The sequence below is a fragment of the Entelurus aequoreus genome, linkage group LG14 (assembly GCF_033978785.1).
Source record: "Entelurus aequoreus isolate RoL-2023_Sb linkage group LG14, RoL_Eaeq_v1.1, whole genome shotgun sequence".
Lineage (NCBI taxonomy): Eukaryota > Metazoa > Chordata > Actinopteri > Syngnathiformes > Syngnathidae > Entelurus > Entelurus aequoreus.
In genome coordinates, this window is record NC_084744.1 from 48,778,020 (window position 1) to 48,798,283 (window position 20,264).

The 20,264-nt window shown below is 41.6% G+C and overlaps 1 protein-coding gene across 6 annotated transcripts in view; it reads right to left on the minus strand.

Moving 5' to 3' along the window:
• Positions 1 to 1,040, minus strand: part of fggy (FGGY carbohydrate kinase domain containing) — a 94,358-nt gene extending 93,318 nt beyond the window's left edge. For 4 of the 6 annotated variants that reach the window (XM_062070087.1, XM_062070090.1, XM_062070091.1 and 1 more), the window contains exons 1-3: positions 844 to 959; positions 499 to 709; positions 329 to 440 (exon numbers count right to left, since the gene is read on the minus strand). In XM_062070087.1, the coding sequence (XP_061926071.1) occupies positions 329 to 440; positions 499 to 684 (298 nt within the window). In that variant the 5' untranslated portion in view covers positions 685 to 709; positions 844 to 959. Of the gene's footprint in view, positions 1 to 328; positions 441 to 498; positions 710 to 843 lie in introns of all 6 variants that reach the window. The other 2 variants (XM_062070088.1, XM_062070086.1) reach the window with 2 other exon arrangements.
• Positions 1,041 to 20,264: the final 19,224 nt, after the last annotated feature.

Consider the following 20,264-nt stretch of genomic DNA (forward strand, 5'->3'; position numbering starts at 1 on the left):
AAATACAGTTTTGGTCAATTGACTTAGTTGTGATTTCCCTCTCTGCATGAAAGTTTAAAAAAATTAGCATATATTAATGCAGTATGAACAAGAATGTTTTAATGTAGACACATAGAATCATCATACTGCTGTGATTATATGCATCAAGCGTTCATTCAAAGCTAAGGCAAAATATCAAAATATATATCGTGTATCGTGACATGGCCTAAAAATATCGAGATATTAAAAAAAGGCATTATCGCCCAGCCCTAGTTCTAGTTATGACTCTTCTCGGCCACCGTACATTTATGACAACGTTCTCTTTCGTGTGAAAAATACATCAACTCACCGTCCTTATTGACTGCTACAGACTGGAAGCTTCGGTCCAACACAACCAGAGAACAGGTGGCATCAAAGCCGATTCCTCTCACTTGGCTCCTGTTTATTCCCCTCGTGACTTCCTAACACACGCACACAAATATAACATTTCCCCACGCAACTTGGTAATGACGTCACTACCTTGACGACGAGGCAGCATTTATCCCAGATGTCGTGGGAGGATTGTACATAATGGTCGGCGTGAGGCTCCCAGATGCTGATGGGCTCCTGAGCTGTGGTCTTCAGGTCGCCATATCTGGTGACCAGCGCCGCCCTCACACTGGCCGTGCCCACGTCCACGCCGACATAGTAAACGTCCTCCGTCATGGCGTCGATAAACAACACGGTTGACCTGCCAGTGGCGGAAAATGTGCGGAATAGTTGGACAAATATGGGAAGACACGCGGGAAAACATAGCAATTGTTGTAAAAGTGATACGTGTTAGTACACAAGATAGCACAAAAAGCACAAAATCGTCGAACTCACCGAATGAGTCAAAGTCTGTTTAGCTGTGTGCGCGCCATGCCGTGTTTACACTTTACTGAGGGGGGAAAGGGACTTTGAGCAGCGAATTCTCCTGGGGGTACGGATCGCGAAAGAGGTCAAAAAGTACCAAATTGCGTTTTTTCAGTTTTTTGTTTTTTTTTCAGTGTAAGTGTCTTTTTTTTAATACAGACGCCCGTTTCTGCCACAAAAGAATTAAATACCCCAAGGGTTAGGCATAATTTTGAGATACAAAGTAATACATAATGAAATAAAAAAAAAAGTCATAACTGTGAGATAAGAAGTCGTAATTATGATAATACAAAAAAAATATCTAAATTATGACATTAAAATATCGTATTTATGGGATTAAAAAGTCATTATTATGAGATTAAAAAAAATCGAAATTATGAGATAAAATGTTGAAATTATTCGATTATAAAAGTCATAATTATGAGATAAAAAGTCCGAATAATGAGACAAAAAGTCGTAATTATGAGATAAAAATAAATGAAAATCGAAATTATGATAAAAAAGATTATGAGAAAATAGTCATAATGATAATAGAAAAGCCGAAATTATGAAACAAAAAAGTTATGAGCTAGAAGTCATAACTATGAAATAAGACGTCGAAATTATGAGATAAAAAGTCAAAATTATGACATTGAAAGATCGTATTTATGAGATTAAAAAGGTCATTATTATTAGATAAAAGGTTGAAATTATGAGATAAAAAAAAGTCATAATTATGAGATAAAAAGTCACAATAATGAGACAAAAAGTCATATTATGAGATCAAAAGTTTTAAATATGAGATTTAAAAAAAAAATCGAAATTATGATTAAGAAAAAAACTAAACTATGAGATAAATGGGTTATACTTGTATAGCGCTTTTCTACCTTCAAGGTACTCAAAGCGCTTTGACAGTATTTCCACATTTACCCAGTCACACACACATTCACACACTGATGGCTGCCATGCAAGGCGCTAACCAGCAGCCATCAGAGGCAAAGGGTGAAGTGTCTTGCCCAAGGACACAACGGACGTGACTAGGAAGGTAGAAGGTGGGAATTGAACCCCAGTAACCAGCAACACTCCGATTGCTGGCACAGCCACTCTACCAACTTATTAGGGCCTTTACTGTTCCTAATACAAATACCAATAGAAATAGCACTATTGATAATGAATAATAACAATAACTTACCTCTATTATCAACAATACAACTGTTTCAAACACAACAATAAATATATGTAATGATGACTTGAAATACAAAAGAAAGCAGATAAATGGAGGGGAAGAAAGAGAAGCAAACTGTATTAACCTTGTAGATTGTTATTGTAACAACTGAACTAACAGGGGGCGGCGTGGCGAAGTTGGTAGAGTGGCCGTGCCAGCAATCGGAGTGTTGCTGGTTACTGGGGTTCAATTCCCACCTTCTACCTTCCTAGTCACGTCTGTTGTGTCCTTGGGCAAGACACTTAAGTGTCTTGCCCAAGGGGATAGGTTGATTGGCAACACTAAATTGGCCCTAGTGTGTGAATGTGAGTGTGAATGTTGACTGTCTATATGTGTTGTCCCTGTGATGAGATGGCGACTTGTCCAGGGTGTACCCCGCCTTCCGCCCGATTGTAGCTGAGATAGGCTCCAGCGCCCCCCGCGACCCGAAGGGAATAAGCGGTAGAAAATGGATGGATGGATGGATGGATGGATGGATAGTCATAATGATAATAGAAAAGGCGAAATTATGAAACCAAAAAAAAACATCTAAATTATGATTTTTAAAAAAAATATGAAATTATGAGATAAAAAGTCAAAATTATGACATTGAAAGATCATATTTATGAGATTAAAAAGATCATTATTATTAAAAAAAAAGATTGTCGAAATTATGAAATAAAATGTTGAAATTATGAGATTAAAAAAAAGTCATGATTATGAGATAAAAAGTCACAATAATGAGACAAAAAGTCGTAATTATAAGTTTTAAATATGAGATTTAAAAAAAATCGAAATTATGATTGAGAAAAAAACTAAATTATGAGATAATAGTCATAATGATAAAATAAAAAGCCGAAATTATGGAACTTTCTCGTTGAGAAATGTTGTTCTTAAACAATTTGCACAATTTGCTCACGCATTTGTTCACAAAGTGGTGACCCTCGCTCCATCCTTGTTTGTGATTGACTGAGCATTTCATGGAAGCTGCTTTTATACCCAATCATGGCACCCACCTGTTCCCAATTAGCCTGTTCACCTGTGGGATGTTCCAAATAAGTGTTTGATGAGTTTCCTCAACTTTCTCAGTCTTTTTTGCCACTTGTGCCAGCTTTTTTGAAATATGTTGCAGGCGTCAAATTCCAAATGAGCTAATATTTGCAAAAAATAACAAAGTTTTTCAGTTTGAACATTAAGTATCTTGTCTTTGCAGTCTATTCAATAGAATATAGGTTGAAAAGGATTTGCAAATCATTGTATTCTGTTTTTATTTACGATTTACACAACATGCCAACTTCACTGGTTTTGGGTTTTGTACATTATTTCATAAAACTACTGCACTTTATGGTAGTATATTACGGAACATCCATGTTTTTAAGAGCAGGCTTAAAACGCATCTTTTTGATTTACCTCATATGTATCAATTTTATTGACATAATTTGTGCTTTTCTTTTTATTTCTTATTAGTTATATATTTTAATTTGTTCTACTTATATACAGTAAATATACAATAAATATGTATTTTTTGTCTTCATAATATGTTTTACTCATATTTTATTCTTACTCGTGGGTCTTACCATTTTACATGTTTTATTATTTTACTTTATTTTGTAGACGGCTCCTGTGATAGTGTTTCTTCACCTGGATCCACTGTACTCATCTATTTATTCAACTGTGTGTGTGTATTTGTGTGTGTGTGTGTGTGTGTGTGTGTGTGTGTGTGTGTGTGTGTGTGTGTGTGTGTGCGTGTGTGTGTGTGTGTTTGATTGATGATGAGGAATGTGGGTCATCAAGCATTGTTTTTAGGTCGTAAAGCATTTTGTGTTTTATGTATGAAAATGTCTAGTCGATAAAGTTTGATTTATTGATTGTATTGTCTTTTTAAAAGGCATGATGCATGTTAAAATGTAGATTTTTTTTTTGGGGGGGGGGGGGGGACAGCGGGGGCAAGATCCATTGAAATTAATTGCAAATAATGATTGAATGCGAGAGGTTGATTTGAGAAACAAACGTTTTGAGTTAAGAGCTCTGTCACACAACCAACTGAGTTACTGGTACTACTGTATTCATGTTAATATTATGACCTAAAACATATGGCCGGTGTCTCAGAAAACAAAGAAGCACATTAAGATTTGTAGATTATCTGTAAAGACGAGTGGCCTAAAACCACATGGGTGTCTTCATTTAGTATTACGTCACATTTTTTTTAATTTATAATGTTTTATTTTTAAAAAGAAACAATTAAAACTGCAATTTCAAAGAAAGAAGTGTGGTCTAATATGTAATTTGTCAAGAGTTCTTCAGTACATCGTGTCTTAAAGGCCTACTGAAACCCACTACTACCGACCACGCAGTCTGATAGTTTATATATCAATGATGAAATCTTAACATTGCAACACATGCCAATACGGCCGGGTTAACTTATAAAGTGCAATTTTAAATTTCCCGCTAAACTTCCGGTTGAAAACGCCTTTGGATGATGACGTATGCGCGTGACGTAGCCAGTGAAACAGAAGTATCGGTACCCCATTGAATCCAATACAAAATAGCTCTGTTTTCATCTCATAATTCCACAGTATTCTGGACATCTGTGTTGGTGAATCTTTTGCAATTTGTTTAATGAACAATGGAGACCACAAAGAAGAAAGTTGTAGGTGGGATCGGTGTACTAGTGGCGGACTACAGCAACACAACCAGGAAGACAGAGATGGATAGCAGACGCGTTAGCCGCCAAACTCACCTTAACTTCCTCCGTCTCGCCGACCGCATCTGTGATCGGGTGAAGTCCTTCGTCGCACCGTCGATCACTGGAACGCAGGTGAGCACGGGTGTTGATGAGCAGATGAGGGCTGGCTGGCGTAGGTGGATAGCTAATGTTTTTAGCATAGCTCTGTGAGGTCCGGTTGCTAAGTTAGCTTCAATGGCGTCGTTAGCAACAGCATTGTTAACCTTCGCCAGGCTGGAAAGCATTAACCGTGTAGTTACATGTCCATGGTTTAATAGTATTGTTGATCTTCTGTCTATCCTTCCAGTCAGGGATTTATTTATTTTGTTTCTATATGCAGTTAAGCATGATGCTATCACGTTAGCTCCGTAGCTAAAGTGTTTCGTCGATGTATTGTCGTGGAGATAAAAGTCACTGTGAATGTCCATTTCGCATTCTCGACTCTCATTTTCAAGAGGATATAGTATCCGAGGTGGTTTAAAATACAAATCCGTGATCCACAATAGAAAAAGGAGAGATTGTGGAATCCAATGAGCCAGCTTGTACCTAAGTTACGGTCAGAGCGAAAAAAGATATGTCTTGCACTGTATTCTAGTCCTTCACTCTCACGTTCCTCATCTACAAATCTTTCATCCTCGCTCAAATTAATGGGGTAATCGTCGCTTTCTCGGTCCGAATCGCTCTAGCTGCATTGTAAACAATAGGAAAATGTGAGGAGCTGTTCAATTGACTACGTCACGCTACTTCCGGTAGGGGCAAGGCTTTTTTTTATCAGATACCAAAAGTTGCGATCTTTATCGTCGTTGTTCTCTACTAAATCCTTTCAGCAAAAATATGGCAATATCGCGAAATGATCAAGTATGACACATAGAATGGATCTGCTATCCCTGTGTTCTTTTCTTGGCGTTGCAAGGAAGCAGCACTGCTTGTGTGGAACAACTTAGAAAGCGTTCACATCAAATCAGGCAGCAAGACAGGAAGAAACAGATGGTCTTCAACAAACATAGCACACACTCTGTTTGAAATTTCATCTGTCTCCCTCACTTCTTACTGTGTGCTCCAGCGCGTGTGTGTGTGTGTGTGTGTGTGCGTGTGTGTGCTCAAGGCTTTGAGGTAATCAAAACTTTGCTTTGCTGATACATCAACACACACACACACACGCACACTGGATGGCCTGTTTTTATTTCCAGTGGTCCCTGGACTGTCCCACCTCCTGGCGACAAGGCCTCAGCTCCTGATTGGAGATGTCCATGCAGTTAGAAAGCAGCTACAGGGAGGAGGGAGTTTCTACAGCAGGGATGTCCAGACTTTTTCCACTCAGGGCTGCCCACTGAAAAATGAAAGCATGTGGGGGGCATTTTGATATTTTTCATTTTAGAAACCAATACAATATTTACTATAACCATTAGGGCTCCCCTCGGTTTGGGTAAATGTCAAGCCAGGACCCAAAAGGGTCTCAATCATTAAAGTGTAAAAAACAAGTCTTAAATATGTGTGTGTGTGTGTGTATATGTATAAATATATGTGTGTATATATATATATATATATATATATATATATATATATATATATATATATATATATATATATATATATATATATATATATATATATATATATATATATATATATATATATATATATAAAACGTATATATATATATATATATATATATATATATATATATATATATATATATATATATATATATATATATATATATATATATATATATATATATATATATATACACACATATGTATACATATGTATATATATATACATACATACATATGTATACATATATACATATGTATACATATGTACAGTATATATATACATATATACATACATATACATATGTATACATATATATATACATATATACATACATATATATATATATATACATGTGTATATATACATATATATGTATATATATACGTATACATATATATGTATATATATATATGTATGTATACATATATATACAGTATATGTATACATTTTATATATATATATATATATATATATATATATATATATATATATATATATATATATATATATATATATATATATATATATATATATATATATATATATATATATATATATATACGTTTGTATATAATTGGCTCCAGCACCCCCTGCGATCCCAGAAGGAACAAGCGGTAGGAAATGGATAGATGGATATACATATACATACAGTGGTTCTTAACCTTGTTGGAGGTACCGAACCCCACCAGTTTCATATGCGCATTCACCGAACCCTTCTTTAGTGAAAAATAAAATGTGCTTTTTTTCTTTCACATCCAAGACAAATGTATTGTTTTTTTTACTGGTGCAGAAAATGAACCGTGCATGAACATCACCTTGTTCAAAGAACAAAACCAACACAGTGCATGAACTCAGAAGAAATTACACACCTGCAAATCAGTGTGAATTCTGCTGTTGCCTTTGAGAGACCAGTTTAGATATGCGTGGCTTCACCTTGGCAAGTGCCACACTCATGTCATTTTCACAGCAAGGTCTGTTCCTTTTCTTCGTTTTTATGTCCAGCACCCTTCAAAAAGGATTGCTCGCAAAGACTGGGGGTATCCATAATTCGCCGATGGGGAGAAGTTTTTATTCACACGATGTGTCGGGTGTGTCTTGACCTCCGCGGCGGAGGCTATGCCGAACCCCTGAGGCCGACTCACCGAACCCCTAGGGTTCGATCAAACCCAGGTTAAGAACCACTGGTATATACACATATGTATCAACTTCTGATCTATCCGTTGACATAAGTTTGGATTTTAAAAACATTTTTTATGCCCTTTTTGTCCAAAGAAACCATTTATATTTTACGGCAAAAACACAAGATATGCAATATTTTACCCCCAAAAATGTTTAAAGGAGAATATTTGATGTGATGTAGTTGTAGCTTTAAATAGGTAAATATTTAGGGACAACATTGCTTTTGGTTCATTACTGCTTTTTGAGCAATGACAGTTTAAAAAAAGGGCCCGTCTCAAAAAAGTGTTAAAAATATCAATATGTATCATTTTAATGCTAACATTTCTAGATCGATTTCCGATCTATCTGTCAATTATCAGTTTTATGCCATTTTTGTCAGAGAAAACATTGTTTTGTTTGTATGGCAGGCACACAAAAAATGCAATATTTACCCCAAAAAGTGGAATATTTTTAATGTGAAGTAATTTGAGCCTTGAATTGGTCAATAATTCATACCGACATTGATTTTGATTAGTTAATATCTTTTTGAGCAATGACAGTTCTAAAGCAAAAAAAACTGCCTGCATGGCAGCTTTGTGTTATTAGTGGCAATATTACAACTTTTTTCTCGTTACATTTCACCTGTTTGCTCTTTTATTCCACTTTTTATGTTTTTTTTGTGTAATAGTATATTTCAAATGTGCCACGGGCCGTAAAAATTTTTTAGCTGCGTGGCACAAATGGCCTCCGGGCCATAGTTTGGACACCTCTGTTCTACAGAGACTTAGCTTGAGGACAAATTGAGACGGGGTGATACTCGTCAGCGACCTGTGTGAAGTTGGTTCACACAGGTGGTCCAGAACACACATGCACTAACAGCGAGTAGAAGGAAACGACTCTGAAAGAGACTTAGTGAAGAGAACAAACAAATAAGAAAAACAAGTTTAAAAACCCTTTTTGAAGGCTTACATTAGTGTTAAGTACTCCCACAGGGGTGTGAGGACAACATGTTTTGTGCAGAGTGTCCCAGACAGTCAGTGTATGTTTCCTCTTACAATTGTTTACTAATTCACTGTCAGCCTGAGCGGTACACTTTGAAAAATACAACGGGCCCTCGCACTCCTGTGCAACTCAGGGTTCATGATAGTCTGTGGTCACGAATAACACATGCGGTCCCGTCCTTACCATACTTGCCAACCTTGAGACCTCCAATATCGGGAGGTGGGGGGTAGGGGGTGGGGGGGCTTGGTCGGGGGTGGGGCGTGGGGGGGTGGTTGGGGGCGTGGTTATTTACAGCTAGAATTCACCAACTCGAGTATTTCATATATATATATATATATATATATATATATATATATATATATATATATATATATATATATATATATATATATATATATATATATATATATATATATATATATATATATATATGTATGAAATACTTGACTTTCAGTGAATTCTAGATATATATATATATATATATATACATTTTATTTACATATGTAACGGTGTAGAAACAGACGTTCATTATGCTTGATTAAATTATGAATGAAGTGTTGCAACAGCGCCTGTTGCTGGTGAGAAGTGGTATGTGCTTTATCTGCGGGAAGTGCTCAGAACTGTGACGCCTTCCAACCGGTGAGACACGTTTTTGCATTGTCCGGGATTGTTTACTAATTAGTGAATATTGACTGTTTATATTTTGATTAGTACTTTGTAATGTACACATAAAAAGGTTCGCTAATTGGTATTGACCAAAACTGTATCTTAGAGTGATATTTTGAAGACAATAACACATTTTTACTGTGTAAACTAATTGGTGATTGTTGATGTGTTATTTAGATAATCCCGTGACCCAAGTGGACTCACAGTCTCATAATTTGCACTGTTTTGCAGGTAACATTATATTTCATGCCACTGTGATTATTTGGTTGTTTATATAGCTGTCCTCACCTATTATTATGATGCTAATGGTAGCTTGGCTAGGCCGCAGCCTGGTTTATCAACCGCATGGTTTGAAGCAGCCATTTTGGATGCGAGGTGCGTTCAGGGACATCCTGTAAAATGTAGTAACTGTCAATTTACTGTGTATTTTGCATATAAAAAAAGGATTATTGTAAATTTAAGTATACCAATATCAGTACAGGTGAAACCAACTGAGAAAATGAATATGATAATTAGTATGAAGATTTGGTTTAAACACTATACGATCACATCCAAATGTAACATGTTGTGTGTAAAATGAAACTGTGGTTTTATTATGTCAAACATCAGAACTGTGACGCCTTCCAACTGATAATCCCGTGACCCAAGTGGACTCACAGTCTCACAATTTGCACTGTTTTGCAGGACACTGTAATAAAAGAAATTCATAATCCACCTGGTGCCAGTGATATGTTGAAGCGACAGCAGTGTGGAGCTGCATTTTGCCACATACAGTTGTGGACCGTCACACATAGAAAAAAAAATACTTGAATTTCAGCATTATCTATCCATTAGATGGCAGTATTGTCCTGTTTAACTTCTCCGTTCATTGGGCAGGGAAGCTGTTTATATTGTGGGAAAGCGGACGTGAGAACAGGCTGTCCCCACTCAGTCTCAGGTCCGCATTGAGCTGGAGGGGGCGTGGCCTCCAGCTCCGGCTGAATACCGGGAGTTTGTCGGGAGAAAATCTCTGCCGGGAGGTTGTCGGGAGAGGCGCTGAATACCGGGATTCTCCCGCTAAAAACGGGAGGGTTGGCAAGTATGGTCCTTACCAATGCCCCGACCCACCATCAAAAATTTCAGGAAGATCGGAACATGTGGAAGAAAGTCATAAAGTTCAAGTTAAAGTCCCAACGATAGTCACACACACACTAGGTGTGGTGAAATTATCCTCTGCATTTGACCCATCCCCATGTTCACCCCCTAGGAGGTGAGGGGAGCAGTGAGCAGCAGCGGTGGCCATGCTCAGGAATCATTTTGGTGATTTAACCCCCAATTTCAACCCTTGATGCTGAGTGCCCAGCAGGGAGGCAATGGGTCCCATTTTTATAGTCTTTGGTATGACTCGGTCGGGGTTTGAACTCACGACCTTCCAGTCTCAGGGCAGACACTCTAACCACAAGGCCACTGAACAGATATCAACGTCTAGTTAGGATCAGACCCCAACCTTAAAGCCTCATATCAGTTTGGAAGGAGATCTGATCATCTATAGCAGGCCTGGGCAATTATTTTGACTCGGGGGCCAAATTTAGAGAAAAAAATGTGTCTGAGGGCCAGTATATCTATTTTTACGAACACTAATACAAAACCTCACAATAATGTCTGATTGAATGCTAAAAACGTTATGACAGACCGCATAAAAAAACGGAATGGAATTTTAAATTTTTTTACTGAATGAGACACCCAGAAAGTACATGAAAATAAAGAATGTGGGATTTTCAATATTAACCATGAACGATAAAACACTGAATATTGACAACTTATGAACGTCACACCCCCTCTCGATCGACATACTTAACAATCAAGAAACGCAACAAAAATGCAACAAACAAGCGAAATATGAACGCGAAGGGTTAACAAAACCCCACTTACAATCTGATACATCTGATATATCACTAAGCTTTAGAACTTTGCTGTAAAAATTTCCTTCCGCGTCTGTCCCTGACACCCGCATTTTAGGCTGGCCGCTCTGGAAACGCTCTGTGGAAACGCTCCCCACCCACACTGCTTGGTGCCTCGTCTGAGCTGCTGTGACTTAGATTACTATAGTAACTAATTAGATTACCACAGTAACTAGTATATCATGCAAAAGCACAGATTCCAACCATTGAAATACTTTGTATAGTTCAAGATTTATAGTAATTTGAAAACATCACTGCACATCATAATGGCAGCTACAGTTTCCATCTTAAAGATCTAAAAAAAATATTTGGGAATATCCGGCGGGCCAGATTGAAAAGCTTAACGGGCCGCATGCGGCCACCGGGCCTTAATTTGCCCAGGTCTGATCTATAGTGAAGTAATGACAGTTTGATGGTTGATGGCGAGGAGCAGTTTTCGCCACTAAGCTCGGGCCACCATGAATGGGTCCTAATAGGAACTGACCCAACTGGCACTTAAGGGTGTCATCATCATTTGTACCAATTATGATAAAGATCTGAATATGTTGAAAGGTTTGTGGCGAACTATCAGGTAAAGTTTGGCGCCGTGCCACGCCCACATTTTATGGCATATGCAAAATTAATTCGCAATTTATCCCATAAAGCTTAAATTTATCCCATTTAGCCCATCGGTTTAGTATCTGTCATTTAAACCGTGGCTCATTCGGTCAAAGTCCCAAGGAGGAGTTTGTTAATGTAAGACCCCTGATTTTGGCCTAAAAAGGACAGACGAAACCCAAGATGGCCGACTTCCTGTTGGTTTTTGAATATGAGTTTTTGCGACTTTTACATGATACACAATTCCAGCGATGTTTGTGACGATACGTGAATCTGGTGGAAGGGGCTAATTATTTCTCATTTTAAAGGGGGCGCTGTAGAGTCAAAAAAAGTATTTGGCCACCCATCCAAATGATCAGAATTAGGTGTCCTAATCACTTGGCCCGGCCACAGGTGTATAAAATCAAGCACTTAGGCATGGAGACTGTTTCTACAAACATTTGCGAAAGAATGGGCCCCTCTCAGTGATTTCCAGCGTGGAACTGTCATAGGATGCCATCTGTGCAACAAATTCAGTTCATTTCCTCGCTCCTAAATATTCCAAAGTCAACTGTCAGCTTCATTTTAAGAAAATGGAAGAATTTCGGAACAACAGCAACTCAGCCACTAAGTGGTAGGCCACGTAGACTGACAGAGAGGTCAGCATAGTGCAAAGACTTTCTGCGCAGTCAGTTGCTACAGAGCTCCAAACTTCATGTGACCTTCCAATCAGCCCACGTACAGTACGCAGAGAGCTTCATGGAATGGGTTTCCATGGCCGAGCAGCTGCATCTAAGCTATACATCACCAATGAAAAGCGTGGGAGGCAGTGGTGTAAAGCAGTGGTCCCCAACCACTGGTCCGTGGCCCGGTACCGGTCCATGGATTGGTACCGGGCTGCACAAGAAATAATTAGTTATTTCCGTTTTATTTATTATCTGTGTCACGGCCCAGACGCACACTAGTGCGCAATCATCTGGGAGCCGCGCTGAGCGCACCTCCAAGCGCGCTAGCGTGCGCGTCACTCAAGTTGCTGCAGGCAGCTGCGTTCCATCTTCAATCAACACACCCGGCACTGATGAGAGGGACGACTACTTAAACAACCGCCACCAGAGATCATTTGCCAGAACGTAGCAATCTGTACATCGTACCGTAAGCTCGTCTCCAGCTTCCTAGTTGCCTTTTTGATCCTGATCTCTGTGTTTTTTTCCCTGCGCTAATTGTCGTGTCCTCCCTCACCCCGCAGCTCCCTGTGTGCGTCCCCGAGTCACGCTGTGTGTCGTGCGCTCCTGGATCTTCCCTGTCTTCCTCGTGCTTCCTGGTTCTCGACTCCTCGCTTGCCCCCGGACTACGACGACTCTCTCCTGCCTCCCGACCACGCTTCCGCCCCTGGACAAACCCTGCCTGCCTTGCCCTTGTCTGACAGCACCGCTCATCTCCATAACCTCACTTCCACCCTCATCCCATTTCAATGGACCAAGGAAGAAGCCAGTGTCTCCTTCCAGGGGCTGAAGAGGAGCTTCACCTCTGCACCTGTGCTCGTCCACCCCGATCCTGATTGTCCATTTATCGTCGAGGTGGACGCATCAGATTCGGGTATCGGGGCAGTACTCTCCCAGCGTGCCCGAGAGAATAATGTCTTGCATCCATGTGCATTTTTTTCCAGAAGACTCACACCATCAGAGCACAACTACGACGCAGGAAATCGGGAACTGCTGGCAGTACACGACGCCCTAACTGAGTGGAGACACTGGCTGGAGGGGGCAAAACATCCGTTCCTGGTTTCACCGATCATCGCAACCTCATCCATATTCGCTCTGCCAAGAGACTTAATGACCGTCAGGCACGATGGGCACAATTTTTTAGTAGATTTGACTACACGCTCTCATTCAGACCAGGCTCCCGCAATACAAAGGCTGATGCCCTCTCCAGACAGTTCTCGGTGGAGACCATCAGCACACACTCAGCGGAACCCATTCTTCCCCCTGCCCGGGTGGTGGGGATGGTCACCTGGGAGATCGAGGCACTGGTAAAAGCGGCACTCCTCGTGAACCCGGGACCGGGTGGTGGACCCCCAACAGACTGTTTGTTCCACCTGACCTTCGATCCAAGGTGCTGGACTGGGGTCACTCCAGTATCTTCGCTTGCCACCCGGGGGTCCACCGCTCGCTATCATTTATCCGGCGCTCATTCTGGTGGCCATCTATGGAGACCGACACCAGAGAGTTCATCGCCGCTTGTTCCACATGTGCCCGCAACAAGGCTTCCTACAGCCCTCCGGCGGGACTCTTACACCCCCTACCTATTCCTGGTCGACCCTGGTCTCACATTGCTCTGGATTTTGTGACCGGATTCCCCGCCTCCCAAGGTAATACCACTATCCTAACCATAATTGATAGATTCTCCAAGGCTGCACATTTTGTCCCCCTCCCCAAGCTTCCCTCCGCAGCTGAGACTGCCGATTTACTCATCCGACATGTGGTCAGACTCCACGGCATCCCCCAGGACATCCTTTCTGACCGTGGCCCCCAGTTCACCTCCCGTGTGTGGCAGTCATTCTGCAAGGGAATTGGGGCAACGGTCAGCCTCACCTCTGGATATCACCCACAGAGTAACGGACAAGCAGAGAGAGCCAACCAGGGGTTAGAGACAATGCTCCGCTGCATCGCCGCCCGCCAACCCTCTCACTGGAGCAAATACATACCCTGGGTGGAGTATGCCTTTAATTCCATGACCAGTTCCGCCACAGGTATGTCCCCTTTCGAGTGCTCTCTAGGCTACCAACCACCCATGTTTTTACAGCAAGAGGTCGAGGCAGCGGTACCTTCCACCCGGGCCCACCTTAAACGCTGCCAGACCATTTGGAGGACTGCTCGGGCTGCCTTAGTGAAGACATTGGACAGGATGCGCCGCAACGCCGACCGGCACCGCCTCCCGGCACCCTCCTATCAGCCCGGGCAGCAGGTGATGTTACGGGCCAAGGACCTCCACCTCAAGGTACAGTCCTCTAAATTGGCACCCCGCTACGTGGGACCTTTCCACATCAACGCCATTGTCAACCCTGCTGCCGTTCGTCTCTCTCTCCCATCTTCCATGAAGATCCACCCAAGTTTTCATGTGTCCCAAATCAAGCCTGTGTCTATCAGCCCTCTCTCACCCCCCACCCCTACCCCCCCCCCCTCCCAGGGTCCTCAATAGCGGTGATCGGGTTTGGACAGTTAAGGAGATCCTCAGGGTTTGTCGGCAGGGTAGAGGGTTGGTCTACCTGGTCGACTGGAAGGCTATGGACCGGAGGACCGATCCTGGGTGCCGGCCTCCTACCTCGCGGACCCCTCTCTTCTAGAAGATTTTTACCATGCCAACCCGGATGCACCCCGTAGCTCGTCTGGAGTCTCGCATAAGGTGGGGGGGTACTGTCACGGCCCAGACGCACACTAGTGCGCAATCATCTGGGAGCCGCGCTGAGCGCACCTCCAAGCGCGCTGGCGCGCGCGTCACTCAAGTTGCTGCAGGCAGCTGCGTTCCATCTTCAATCAACACACCCGGCACTGATGAGAGGGACGACTACTTAAACAACCGCCACCAGAGATCCTTTGCCAGAACGTAGCAATCTGTACATCGTACCGTAAGCTCGTCTCCAGCTTCCTAGTTGCCTTTTTGATCCTGATCTCTGTGTTTTTTTCCCTGCGCTAATTGTCGTGTCCTCCCTCACCCCGCAGCTCCCTGTGTGCGTCCCCGAGTCACGCTGTGTGTCATGCGGTCCTGGATCTTCCCTGTCTTCCTCGTGCTTCCTGGTTCTCGACTCCTCGCTTGCCCCCGGCCTACGACGACTCTCTCCTGCGTCCCGACCACGCTTCCGCCCCTGGACAAACCCTGCCTGCCTTGCCCTTGTCTGACAGCACCGCTCCTCTCAACACGCACCTCCAACACTTACGGTAAAACCCTCCAGTTAAATTCTACACATAGTCTGACACCCATTTCCTGTTTGGTTACATAAACATCTGATATATACATATATTGATATATATAATATAATATATAATATGTAATATAATATAATGATATATTATACAATATAATATATTATGTAAATTATATATATATAATAATATATATATATTTATATAGAAATATAGAATTTTCCTTTTGAATAAATACGCCCCAGGCTAAACGCTCTCCCAGCCTCAGTGCCGTCTCCTTCTACCCGGTACCATCACAATCTGAGCCCGAACGATCTTTTATTTTGAAAAGTATTTTTTATTTTGAAAAATGACCGGATTCTCTCGGTTATATCTTGGTCACTTGAGCGCCAACATTTTACCCGGCTAGCAAAATGAGTAAAAAACAGACGTCTTTGGAAAGTTTCTTTGTGAAGGGAAAAAGGCACAGTGAAGAGAGAGAAGAACAGCCTACGACTTCCAACAAAAAGAAAGCTTTTAATAGACAATACCAGGAGCCATACTTGAAATATGGATTTATCGCAACAGGTGATTCCCACGCACCAATCCCGCTCTGCATAATATGCGGCGACCGGTTCTCAAACATTAGCGGGAATTTTGTGTGAGACAGCCTGCACCTTCATTCACCAAGCTGGTGCACAATCACCTGTTTGTGCTTTTTGTATTGTACCATATGTCCCGACTCCCGGCAAGAAATCTGCGTTCAAAGAACTCCGGCTTATTAGTGATTCCCAGAGCCCAAAAAAATTCTGCGGGCAATAGAGCGTTTTCTATTCGGGCTCCAGTACTATGGAATGCCCTCCGGGTAACAGTTAGAGATGCTACCTCAGTAGATGCATCTTAAAACTAATTTGTATACTCTAGCCTTTAAATAGACCCCCTTTTTAGACCAGTTGATCTGCCGTTTCTTTTCCTTTCTCCTCTGCCCCCCTCTCCCTTGTGGAGGGGGGCACAGGTCCGGTAGCCATGGATGAAGTGCTGGCTGTCCAGAGTCGGGACCCGGGGTGGACCGCTCTCCTGTGCATCGGTTGGGGACATCTCTGCGCTGCTGACCCGTCTCCGCTCGGGATGGTCTCCTGCTGGCCCCACTATGGACTGGACTCTCACTATTATGTTAGATCCACTATGGACTGGACTTTCACAATATTATCCTAGACCCCCTCGACGTCCATTGCATCCGGTCTCCCCTAGAGGGGGGAAAGGGGGTCACCCACATCTGTGGTCCTCTCCAAAGTTTCTCATAGTCATTCACATTGACATCCCACTGGGTTGTGAGTTTTTCCTTGCCCTTTTGTGGGCTCTGAACCGAGGATGTCGTCGTGGCTTGTGCAGCCCTTTGAGACACTTGTGATTTAGGGCTATATAAATAAACATTGATTGATTGATTGATTTGAAAAGAGTTCGAGCGTACTTCCCAACTTCAAATGACCCACGAACTGCCAAGGAATGGACCCGCGACCCATTTGTTGACAAACCAGGTGAATCCAGCATGTCAGTGCAAGAAGACGATCAACTGCTGGAGATCGCAAATGACGGCAGCCTTAAAAGTGTGTTTGAGACAACAATGTTTTGGATTAAAGTCATGGCAGAATACCCCGAGATCGCCACCACATCCTATCTGTGTGAAGCGGGATTTTCTGCAGTGACAGCCACCAAAAGAAAACAACGTAGCAGACTGCACGTAAGCAACACACTTGGGGTGTCTTTGTCTCCCATTACCCCCAGTTTGGAGCGTCTCGTTGCAGAGAAACAAGCTCGGGGCTCCCATTGTTTTTAGCGTTACGGTGAGTTAAACTTCTCATGCACTTTATATTCGTTTTTAATGTTGTATCTGCATCTTATTGTGAAGGCATGTAAACGTTACCATAGCAACCAAATTCAGAGAGCGTTACAGTGGTCGCCAACAGAGGGAGGTGAGGGAGTGGGGAGGGGAGAGGAGGAGAGCTTGAGGGTCTGGGGCACACAAACATGCAAGAGGCTTATCTGACGGTTCAAACGGGCAACTTTATTTCAGCTGTTAAAAAATAACATTCATAAAGAAAGTAGTGTGGAATTGTTGGTTCTCGTCATTTATATATTTTTCCACGTGATTGTTTTATGTTTGTAATGGGCTGAGTGGATTCACGTTTATTATTATTTCATAACAATCAACGCCCCCCAAACGCCCACCGCCCTGTCGCCCATCATTCCCCCCCCGGTCCGTGGTAAAATTGTCAAGCGTTGACCGGTCCGCAGTTACAAAAAGGTTGGGAACCACTGGTGTAAAGCATGTCGCCACTGGACTCTAGAGCAGTGTAGACGCCTTCTCTGGAGGGATGAATCACGCATTTCCATCTGGCAATCTGATGGACGAGTCTGGGTTTGGAGGTTGCCAGGAGAACGGTACATTTCGGACTGCATTGTGTCGAGTTTAAAATTTGGTGGAGGAGGAATTATGTTGTGGGGTTGTTTTTCAGGAGTTTGGCTTGATAGGCTCCAGCACCCCCCGTGACCCCAAAAGGGACAAACGGTAGAAAATGGATGGATGGGCTTGGCCCCTCAGTTCCAGGATACCAAAAACATTTTGGACAATTCCATGCTCCCAACCTTGTGGGAACAGTTTGGAGCGGGCCCCTTCCTCTTCCAACATGACTGTGCACCAGTGCACAAAGCAAGGTCCATAAAGTCATGGATGACAGAGTCTGGTGTGGATGAACTTGACTGGCCTGCACAGAGTCCTGACCTGAATCCGATAGAACATCTTTGGGATGAATTAGAATGGAGACTGAGAGCTAGGCCTACTCGACCAACATCAGTGTGACCTCACCAATGGGCTTTTGGAAGAATGGTCGAAAATTCCTATAAACCCACTCTGCAACCTTGTGGACAGCCTTCCCAGAAGAGTTGAAGCTGTAATAGCTGCAAAAGGTGGACCGACATCATATTGAACCCTATGGTTTTAGAATGGGATGGCACTTCAAGTTCATATGTGAGTCAAGGCAGGTGGCCAAATACTTTTGGCAATATAGTGTATATATTTTTGCCAGACCTAATGCACTTGCAACATTTAGTGAGTTTTCCTGCACGTTAAGGGCACAATCACAATGAAAGCAGCCTTTGCTGCTCGGGCCCTAATAATGGACACAATGGGGCTTGGCTGCAGCTGCACAGTAGTCTGCATTGTCCAATTCTATGTGGATCAATAAAAATTAACCATGGATGTATATTTATAGTACAATAGCCTGCACTGTAATGTGCAAAAGTCTGAGGTGACCGTTAGCTTTGTTGTTTCATGACGATTGTGTAACAAAAAACAAACTGAGTACAAACACATTGGTCGCGCATAAGAGCCAAGGAACCACAAGAACCAAGGAAAACCGTACTAAATGTTGGCTAATAATTGCGTTACTTTCTCAGTAACATTTTCTGTGAAATGTCTTGACAGCAATTTTCTGTAATTGTAGAGCTGTAATTTTACTGTTAATTACAATAAAGTTACAACGAAATGCTGTAATTTCACAGTTGTAATTATCTAGTTAATTATAACTGTCATGTGATAGTGTTTCTTCACTTGGCTCCTCTGTACTCAGTCATGCATTCATCTCTGTGTGTGTGTGCGTGCGTTGTGTGCGTGTGTGCGTGGTGCGTATGTGACTGCATTCTATGTATGAAAAGCGCTTTATAAATAAAGTTGGTTTGGATTTCATATGCTGTAACTTCACAATAGTAATGCTGTTGTTAATTACGCTCTTATTTTGACAGCACATTGCCACTTACTGTACACGAATGTGTAACGCTGTCTACGCAACCCCCTTTAGAGACAAATACGTTGGAATTTACAGTAATTTATTGTGATAATACAGACGACGATGACTACAGTACTTTACTGTGAAAAAAATACTATGAAATCCAGGTAAATATTTACAATACATCAACCCCCAAAATTGTACTGAGACTTCCCTTTTTGCCTTCTCTGATGGCTTATATCTACAAATTAAATGATGCTATATTAATAATTTATTCCCAACAATGTAGTATCTTCATTTCGTAGCATGCTTCTCGGCTGCACTACTCCGTATGTATTTTTTAATGTATTATTAATAACTATAATCCGCACACATAACTGACAGGTTCCCACATTGTATAATTGCGATGGGATTCATTTACTATTAATTTAATACCACATTGGACAAACCAGATGCATTTCTTTGTGTGTTTGAGTGAACATTTGTGCGGCCATTAAAGATGATGTAATTAATACAAGTAATTTTGACACAAAGGTACAAACCGCAGTACCCGCCACTGGCATATACTGCATAGTATTTATTATTCATGCTCAGCTGCTGCTCCTGCTCATTCATCTGTGAGATATTTTGGGGGAGATTTCGGTTTCTTTGGGTACTTTTATTTTCTCTGCTGCATGTGAAACCAGAATTTGCCCAAACAAACACGAATGCGACGTGATTTTGGTCTTCCCCATCTGTTAACATGGAGAATATAGGTTTTCAGGCATTACTCTATTAAATATAATAAGTAGGGTGTCAAATTATTACATTTTAAGCAAATTAATCATACTTTATATATATATATACAGTACATACATATATATATATATATATATATATATATATATATATATATAT